The 9,654-nt window shown below is 35.3% G+C and overlaps 1 protein-coding gene across 1 annotated transcript; it reads right to left on the reverse strand.

The window, feature by feature from the left end:
- Positions 1-824: 824 nt before the first annotated feature.
- On the reverse strand, positions 825-5,815 carry LOC306843098 (ALX homeobox protein 1). The gene is made up of 4 exons (XM_079374360.1): positions 5,496-5,815; positions 4,287-4,579; positions 3,503-3,631; positions 825-1,588 (listed from the first exon to the last, which is right to left on the reverse strand). Exons 1-4 carry the CDS (start codon positions 5,698-5,700, stop codon positions 1,259-1,261), a joined length of 957 nt encoding a protein of 318 aa, XP_079230486.1. The 5' UTR covers positions 5,701-5,815; the 3' UTR covers positions 825-1,258.
- Positions 5,816-9,654: the final 3,839 nt, after the last annotated feature.

Consider the following 9,654-nt stretch of genomic DNA (forward strand, 5'->3'; position numbering starts at 1 on the left):
TCAGTCTCTTTCACGTGTCTCATACTCCCCCAAGCGTGTGAGGGTCTTTATTAATGAGCGTGGCTCACCCCAGAGGGTCAAACCCATTCGGCCTGCTGATGGATCTCATCTGCAGCAGAGTGTGCTGGGATCTTCTGCCTCACATGTGCAGCACCATCAGTCTTACAGTGAAGATGTGGATCCAGAAAAATGATGGACCAGTGACCGAGATGTACAATGTAAGTATACATACACAAATATTAACAAAGGTTCATCTCACAACAGTCAGTACAAAAATACTAAGAATAAGTAATACATAAGCTTTTATCAAGTAGATCATAGAATCAAAAAAATACTTCAATGATTAGATGCTTTTAAACTCATTACATAAACATATGTAAATATCAAATGATTAAGTTTCTTTTAGATTAAGATATTCTTCTATTCATTTTTAGAATACGCATCCCTGTGTTATTTTTTTAATAAATACTGGTATTTACTGGGTTTATACAAATTAAGAGTTTACTGTTGAGAAACGTGATTTCAAATAAATACTGTTCTTTTAAACGTCCTCTTCATCAAAGAATGATCACAGGCGATCACAGTTTCAACAAAACTATTAAGCAGCACAACTGTTTTTACCATTGAAAATGATAGGGACAAAAATAAATGTTTCTTGAGCACCAAATCAGCATATTAGAATAATTTCTGAAAGATCATGTGACACTCAAGGCTGAATGGCTGCAAAATTCAGCTTTGCCATCACAGGAATAAATGACATTTTAAAATATATCAAAACAAAGGAGCTAAGAGAATGAAAAAAATTGAAACGCATACAGTAAACTGTAATTTTAATGAAGTTTTATTACCATAAAATAAAAAATTGCTCCTTTGCATGTGGCACTACAGACTAGCCACAGCTAGAGAGAATTAAACAGCTTTGCTGCAAAGCACACAGACATAGTGTTAGTATGTCGGCCATAACATCTCTGTCAAAGTCATGAGAGTATAATACTGTCGAGTTCTGTGCCCTTCATATTCAACAACAACAAGAGATGCTAAGACAAAATAAGAACAACTACTGTTTAATCAAGAGGTTTCTTAATTAAATTACTTTTGAAAGGACAGAAAACTTTTCCAGAATTTTTGAACAGTCTATAATTACTGCTGATATCTTTGTTGTTCCAATAAAAAAATGAAAACAAATTCACGAAAGTAACAGGCTGTACAGTTATAGGTAAAACTCTTCAGATCAGCACTATTAAAATAAGTTCAGAGTTCACATGGTCCAAGATATGTTGGCTGTATGTTCCTTCGCCTTCATCCGCAGCACAGCGATGCTGGAGGACCGCCGTTCAAACTCAGGTTTGGTCTCAAACGCGGCATGACTGTTCTGTGAAGGAGCCAGAAGTGAATCGGCGAAGAAATTGTTGAGAGACATTCCAAACTGATTTTGCTGGTGATTGGGGAATCCCACGTAACCGTGCTCACCGGCTCTCGGCGAGTGGGGGTAGGGAGACGTCACGCAGGGAGGGGAACCGCGCGGGATCATGCAGGACGAGACTACAGAGCTGCCTGGAGTGGGACCTGTCCATAAGTTGTTGGAAATCTGTGAGAAAGAAGGAATAAAGTAAAATCAAAATGCATTATAAAATCACAATACTTTAGGGCTTCTCACCCTATAATAGTTAACCCTGCACTCTCAGAAAAAAATACCTTTTTCATCTAAAGGGTGAATATTAGTATCTTAAAGGTACATATTAGTAGGCTACCTAAGGTGTGCATATTAATAGGCCTACCTTATAGTAGGCTACCTTTTGAAAGGGTACCGCCCCAGTGACAGCTTTTGTACTTTTGTTAATTAATTTTTTACTGAGAGTGTAGGTCATTCTAAAACCTAGGTAAACCTAATCCTGGGTTATCTTGCTCATACATTACCAAGGGTTAACAATTAAAACTGGTTGTTTATAAACTGACGTTTCACACTGTACATTCCTGAACCCCAGTTTAACGTTCTTATTTCCATATGTTGGCTGTCGTTGATTAAACGAATGCAGCACGTGATCGGTTTTCATAAATGCTGTCGAATGTACTAGCTAGCTATCATTTTTTTCCTGAATGGACATTTAGGTGGACTATATTGGTAAGAATGAAACCTATGGTAGCATGTAACACAGCATGGTTTCACACCAGACGTGTTTGCCATGGCAATATAGGGTTAACAGCGCAAAATCGGTGCTAATCCTGCTGCATTGGTAAAACGCAGCAGTAAAAGCAGTGCTAACCAGCCTCAAATGTGAAACGTTCCTTTACCTGAGGTTAAAAGTGAGGTCTAGAACGACCTGCGTGAAAAACCCTTTTAAGAAGCAAATGATTGAAAGACAATAACACTTTAGTAGGATACATGTCTAGATTAAATTGGAGATGAAAAACGACAACAGGCTTGAGCTGGGGCAGGAAGTCACGAAGCAAAAAAATCCATAAAACAAAATAAAGAAATCCAAACGCTTGGAAATTCATGATGATAAACAGATTGTGATTTGGACAGTTAATTTAATTTTAAAATTGAAATCGATGCATTTTAGCATGCCTGGGAAAATGCTTCATGATAAACAGCAATGACATCATATCAGATGCACCCTCAATCTACATTAAAATACAGTAACAATTATGTCCAAGACTTTAAATAAATCCAGACCAGGCTTTTAAAAACAAACCCTGCAGCCCGCAAAAATGCATTTGTGTTTACCACAAAAATCTTGGCATAAGACAAACACAAGGCTTAGCACCCTCCTACCTCTCCTTACAACATGCCCGGTGCAATAAAGACCTGTCCTATAAAGGCACAGGCTTTTTAATATGACTATGGAAAACATACAAGTGAGGAATCTACTCTCTGATGAAGGAAATTGAGGTCCCGTGGTGCCATCTAAATCTTCATCTCCTATCCTCCCAACAGCTTTTGTCAGTTTGCGTGAGACAGCTCTCTGCAGGCTGACTGACTGCCCACATCCGTCAAAACGGTTTAAAGCTTGAAAGGTTAAGGCCAGTTGTCGACAATTCACACATTGTGTTTGTGTCTGTAAGGACCATATGCTATTCGATGAAATTTGGTCAAATGTTTTGTGACTTTACAGTAAAATTTTATAATCAGGTCAATAAATACTTTGTTGCCTTGAATAACTGTATAACAAAATAGGTCATGAAACCTACTTATACAATTTTTTTAGACAAATATCAGAATCAGAATCAGAATCAGAATCAGAATGAGCTTTATTGGCCAAGTATGTTTACACATACAAGGAATTTGTTATAGTGACAGAATCTATATATATGCTATATATATTACTATATATAGAACAATAAAGCACAAAAACAATGATGGTTTGCTAAAAACACCTGGGCAAGCATTCTTTTGCATCTGAGTAGTGGTGTCCTAATAGACAGCCATGCATTTGGTTGATGTTATTTTTTTAGCAAATATTTTGCTAAAACCATGGTGCAGATAAATAAAGTGAATCACCTGTGAGTAGCTGTCTGTCCGGGGCAGCATTGATATGTCATAGGTCGCTGCAAAGTGGCTTTTGGCCTGCTGGATCTGCCCATATCTTTCTCGCTTTCTCCACTTGGCTCTTCTGTTCTGGAACCATACCTAAAAAATAAAAATAAAAGTTATTTTTTCATGATGTAAAATTGATGATTAAATATCGAGTTAATATTTTATATAAGCACAAATTTACAGAATAAATTGCATTTATTTTATCATTTTTTTCTTTGTTATGTAGTCTATTGTTTTTTATTAAAATATGTTGGTGTAGTGTAAATGTGAAGCCATAATTAATTACAGGGCTGTGATATTGCGTTGGACTGTTGCAAACAAATACAGATCCATATCAAAATAAAGGTAATAAACGTCAGGTATGTAAAACGTTTATGCATCTATTTTATTTATCACATCATTACATTTTTATGAGTTTTATATGGTTAACTTGACTTTTTTAATCGTTAAATTACAGTAATTTACTTTTGTGAAAGCGCAATAAAGTGCAGGTTGCACGTATCTTTAGGACCACTTTCATTTTAACTTCAACATTCAAGGCAAATATTAATTAATTTATTTTTTTCACGCTGAGGAATGCATGCATGAGTGATTAGAATTTTTTTTAGTGACAATAAGGCTTTTTAAACCTTAGATGTAATGGCGTTATTCTCAGACAGGCCTAAATTTAGCATTGAGAATTGCGAAGTCTAAAAAGACACATATAGGGAATTTCAGAGAGTTATCACTAATGAAAGCGAGCGGTTACCTGAACTCTGGCCTCCGTGAGCTCTGTTCTCATGGCCAGCTGTTCTCTCACATACACATCTGGGTAATGGGTTTTCTGGAAGACTTTCTCTAGTTCCTCTAGTTGAGCGCTCGTGAAGGTCGTGCGATGGCGTCTCTTTTTGCTGCTCGACACGTTGCTGTCGCATTTTTCTCCGATGTCGTCCAGGTCTGTTTTGTCTGGTCCAGCTGTGGCCGGTGAGACTCTGATGCTGCAGCAGTTCTCCATCGCGTGCAGGCTGCTGTCTTCAGTTTTAGGGGCGCAGTAATTCACGCCTGATTATTATTAAAATATGGGTAGTTAACAAAAAATTACACAAACTTTCAGCAGCACCCTATCTAAAACTACATCTAAAACTCTCCAACACTGAATAATTTTCTCATAAAAACAAAAGCATGGAGTAATTTTACATCGAATGATAATTTGAAAACCTTAAGACCATAAATATGCATATAGGCCTTGCATAAAAAATTAGGAAAATGCTCATGGACATTTATCAACGGCCAATGTAACTTTATAATGTAGATTGAATATATGTTTGCCCATGCATTTAGTCCACGTACAATGAGGTAACAATTATGTTTAGGCTATTTATATGAAGATTCATCTTCAAATGTAAATAAATCACTTATTGCAGCTTTACGAATTACTTTTTGTAATGAAAAGTTACCAAACAATTAGCGAATATTAGATGGCAATGTTTCTAAAATATTTTTTAAAAGAGCAACGTTTATTTAAAGTTATAAAGAATTAGACAAAGGCCACGTTCCGTGAAAATAAACACATTTTCAACTTTTCTCTTTTTTCTTTCTCGACTTTTGAAAAACGTAATCTTTTTTTTAGTTGTTAGAAACAAATTGAGAGAAAAAAATATATGTACATTGAAAATGTAAATCTTACATGGGCTATTTGATAAATCTGCTATATGCACTTTTTACATTTAATTCATACTTAATCATTCTAAGAACATTCTGCCTTCCACAGATGACTTTTTATTTTTAGAAAATCACATAGCTATCGGTACTTATAAATAATCTAGCCGACTCCAGTGCATTGACTTGAAGAAACTTTTAAAACTTCATTAATATCCGGAGAACCATATAGCCTAACATTCTTTACTGATCCAAGGTGTTGCAAAAACACCGAAGTATCTTTAAATATTATGCAAAAAAAAAAAAAAGTCGGACTTACTGTTTTGGTTGTCACACGGAGACGATCTGTCCATGGTGGTATGTTGATCATTGCTCTGCATCGAGAAGGCCTGGACGCATTTAGGTGATGTCTTGTTGTAGTACTGCACATTGTCTAAAGTCTCCATGACTTGGTCCATGTAGTAATCGCTGCCTTTAATCGCTTGACTTTTCAAGGAGAACTTGTCGCTCAAGTACTCCATCATGGTCCTCTGGCCTCGTCTCAAGCATGAAGCGCGTCAGTGGACACCATAAATGTTTTAGTGATGTCAAAAATGAAGCAATGCGGCCAATTATTTGTACAAGTCGTTAATTTGTCTTGTCTTAAAGAGACCGAGGGACTCTCTTTATACGGCAAAGAGTGCGAGCTTCAAGCAGCCACCCAACTTCTGAATATGGAGAAGGTGAAACTCCACCCATGCGCATGCACAAGCACTAAATAAGATTTATGAAACTCTGAGATGACCCGAAATTAAACAATTTGCTTTCGCTTTCAGTGTGTTTGGATATCCCTAATGATTATTTAACTGATAAATCCGACTCAAGTATATTGCGCAAGTATTTAAAGTGTTAAACCGCGTAAACAGGCTTTTTCAATAAACAGAAAAGTTGGTGACTGTTTAAAGAACAGCTATAGAGTATGTTCTTTATGAAGAACAGAGAGTAAATCTTTATAGGGTAAAACAGATTTTACTTACTTGCAGTTATTTCATTTGAAGTTAAATGTAGCCTAATATCACGATGACTAAGAAAAAAAAAAACATCAAAATATTCTACCAAGGGTAACGTTTGTAGAAAAAAACGTACTTAAACATACTGCAAATAAGTATTTGCCTATATATAACTTGGAAAATAGCATCTTTGTTCCAACGCATAATTTAGTGTTAGCCTATTTATTTTAACCTACTTTCTTGTTCATAATGGGGAAATAACTTTATACCCATTTTTATTTTTCCAGTTTATTTATTGTATTTTATTTAATTAATTATTTGAATTTACGGTAGCTGTACAAAAAAGGTTTCCTGCGCTTTCCAGAAAAGCATTACGGGTCGGCGACAAGGTGTCATTAAATTACAAAATGTTATTTAAATATTTTATTTGATCTATTAGAATAATTCGAGTGATTATAAATCATCTAGCCTATACGTTTTGCTTCAATAATCTTTAATATTTTTAATATTGCCTTGTTAGCCTACACATTCGATACATATTTTAAGACGTCTACACAAATATAAGTTTTCAGTGAACCAGTAAACAGGTATTTACTACAGCATTTTTTACATAATTGCATATTTGTAACACATTTATTACATTGTAAACAATGTGTACTTAACAAACTATTCATCTTTTCTCACAATTTTAAAAATATAGTCATTAGCCTATTTATGAATATGGAAGATTATGTTCCATATTAAGTGGAATGAATAGGCTATGCATATTATTTCACCCAACATCCCTGGCACGACAAACCTGTGTTTGCAGGTCTCATGAAATGACGATATGAATATACCAACCAAGAAACGAATAATATCACGACGGCATTCAGCGCATAGCCGACAGCACATAAATCCTGTTATATGACCTAAATAAAAATACAATAAAAAGTTATCACTTTGTCACATATATTTAAATGTGCGTTAAACATTTTCAAGTTACATAGATTTTTTTCTAGACGAAAATATAGAACCTGTAAGAAAAACGATGATATGATCATACACGCGTAAAATTAAAAAGGGCCTTTTATATAGCGTAATTTATTCTGCTCAATAGTTTTGCTCAGTTGACACGCTTGGCTTTATCCCCAAAAAAAATTAATTAAAAAAATCCACTGATAAGGTAAACAACGCAGAGCTTTACACACTCCGACAGCAACAGTGTAGACGAATGCGAGACTAAAGCTCGGCACCAAAATGTTTTTGCGACCACCTGAACGTGTGTATTTCAAACAGGAAAGGGTCATCCGAAACCACCATCACTCTAAAGAGTTTGTAAGAGATCACACATAGAGAAGCCCTCTCCTTTCTGCCAGCAAAACCTTACCACCTGCCAGGCTAGCCATATCTAAGGGTCACTTACAATGCTTGGGGTTTGATGGTGCCACTCCAAGAAAAAATGAAAATAAATAGGGGTGCTCTTAAGTAGCAGGGGGGTTTCTTATTAAAGCTCTGAAATGACCTATTTGGACCCCTTGCTGAGGGGAAAATGTGAGAAATTCTCTGTGGTTTGTTGAAATTTTGTCTGCGCATTAAAAATAAAGCACATCAAGGTGCAGAAGATGCTATGAGTTACTGCCTAATTTCACTCAGTTGAGTTCATTAGTACATCAAGAAATATTGCAAAATAAATTAAATAAGTGAGCATTAAAGATATAAGATATTTGAAACATTTGATCTGCCATTTGTTCCTTTTAATAACAAAAAGGGAAAAGTAACATTACAGAGTAAATATTCTCCAATTTGTGTCTTTTTTATCATTATTGTTTATTATTTTTGATTTTGCAGGCAGTTAATTAACATTTGCTAAAGTAATATGTTTATATCACATAAAAAATATTCATACTGCCACCTATACATTTTATGTGATGATCCTTGCATGTCCTTGAAATGATCAAAAATATACAATAAATATGTGTGTGTTATATAATATATAACAATTATATGACTCAAGGATCTCCTTAGTCTGAGTTATGTCAAATTGGTACAGAGAGATGTTAGTGTTTTTCTTGATTATGAAGGTACATTCTTAAATCATATTAATGGTTTTGTACTGGCCACATGAGGCTTTCAGGCCACTGACATGTTTGCCATTGTTTATTGCCTCTCTCTGTTTCATTCCCCCTCTCTCTCTCTCTTATGTACTATAGACAGAATGAATCTCTAGGTGAAAGTCAGAGGTCAGTACGAGCGTGTCAGCTGCGTTTGTATACATACGCCTTTGCAGTCACTTAAGTAATTAAAATGATAATAAACGGTTTGGCCACAGCCACTTCATCCAGCTGCTGCGATTGAGCTGCTCAGGTCAGGCCAGATGCATTGAGCTTGCAAAGTCAAATTTGGTTTGAAAGGCCTCTTCACTTTAGTGTGAAGGATTATTCAATGAGTATTCATTTTCCCTAATGTGTTCCCGGGCAGTTAAATACAACGTAGTCTATTATAAACTCAAACAAACCAATAGGTTTTATATGACTCTGAATGGTTTTACTAACTTTATTCAGATCTACTCTCGCTGGCACTTGAAAAGATTATCTCTCATGGTTTGCCTATGTTTTCTGTGGGTAACAACTGGCATGAATTACTCACTGGCATCAGTCTGCGGATTCAGTCTGTTATTCTGAGATTCAGCAAAAGTGGAAACTTGGAAATGTACTGTCTTTGGAGTCCAACTATAACCTTATTGCAGTCATAGTCTGTCTCTGTTCTCTCAGAAAAAAGGTACAAAACTGTCACTGGGGTGATATCCTTTCGAACCTTATCCTTTTGTACCTTTTTTTCTGAGAGTGTAAGTGTATAATATATACTGTATACATACACACACACTCGTAGTTGCAAAGTTACATATAGTCAGTAGAATATCTAAAGTGGACTATCAAAATGAAGTGTAAGCTATATTTATATCTATTTGCAGTATTAAATGTATTTATGTGAATATAATTCTACAAGACAATACCACAGCAGTCAGCCAGTGTCTCTGGATTAAGTATGAGACCTATGGGCTGTCTGCCCAAACACAATGCCAAAACTCCCGCTAATAAGGCATCCCTTTTCAAGATTTATTTGAGCATTTCTATAGGCATAAAAATGAGCCTTAAGCTGGTGCCAGAAAGTTATTTTCCAACCACTGTTTGTGAACACTCAGCTTTTTGATATCCAAATTAAAATACACAAACAAGGATATCCTACACTAAAGAAAACACTTTTAACTTTTAATTTTACTTATTTTTGGACTTGTTTGCCATAGATGCATTTTATGAGAGATTACAACATAAGTGTTTGAAGCAGAACTGTGTATAAAGCAAATAATTTATTGACAGTGATCTTTGATATATTACTTTCATTAAATGTGCATTCTCTTATTTTTAGCTTTAAGAACAACACAAATTCCCAGTATAAAGAAAGAAAAAAACCCTAAACTAAAATAAAACAGGAACGAGCTGGTTTCTA

The sequence above is a fragment of the Barbus barbus genome (genome assembly GCF_936440315.1).
Source record: "Barbus barbus genome assembly, chromosome: 23".
Classification (NCBI taxonomy): domain Eukaryota; kingdom Metazoa; phylum Chordata; class Actinopteri; order Cypriniformes; family Cyprinidae; genus Barbus; species Barbus barbus.

What these genes read in the sequence shown, in the direction of transcription:
- LOC306843098 (XM_079374360.1), bottom strand. Translation starts at nt 5,700, where the DNA reads ATGATGGAGTACTTGAGCGACAAGTTCTCCTTGAAAAGTCAAGCGATT. An exon ending in TCACGGAGGCCAGAGTTCAG is followed by an intron (nt 3,632 to 4,286) that starts GTAACCGCTCGC and finishes TTTATTTTTTAG; the next exon opens with GTATGGTTCCAGAACAGAAG. An exon ending in GGACAGACAGCTACTCACAG is followed by an intron (nt 1,589 to 3,502) that starts GTGATTCACTTT and finishes TCTTTCTCACAG; the next exon opens with ATTTCCAACAACTTATGGAC.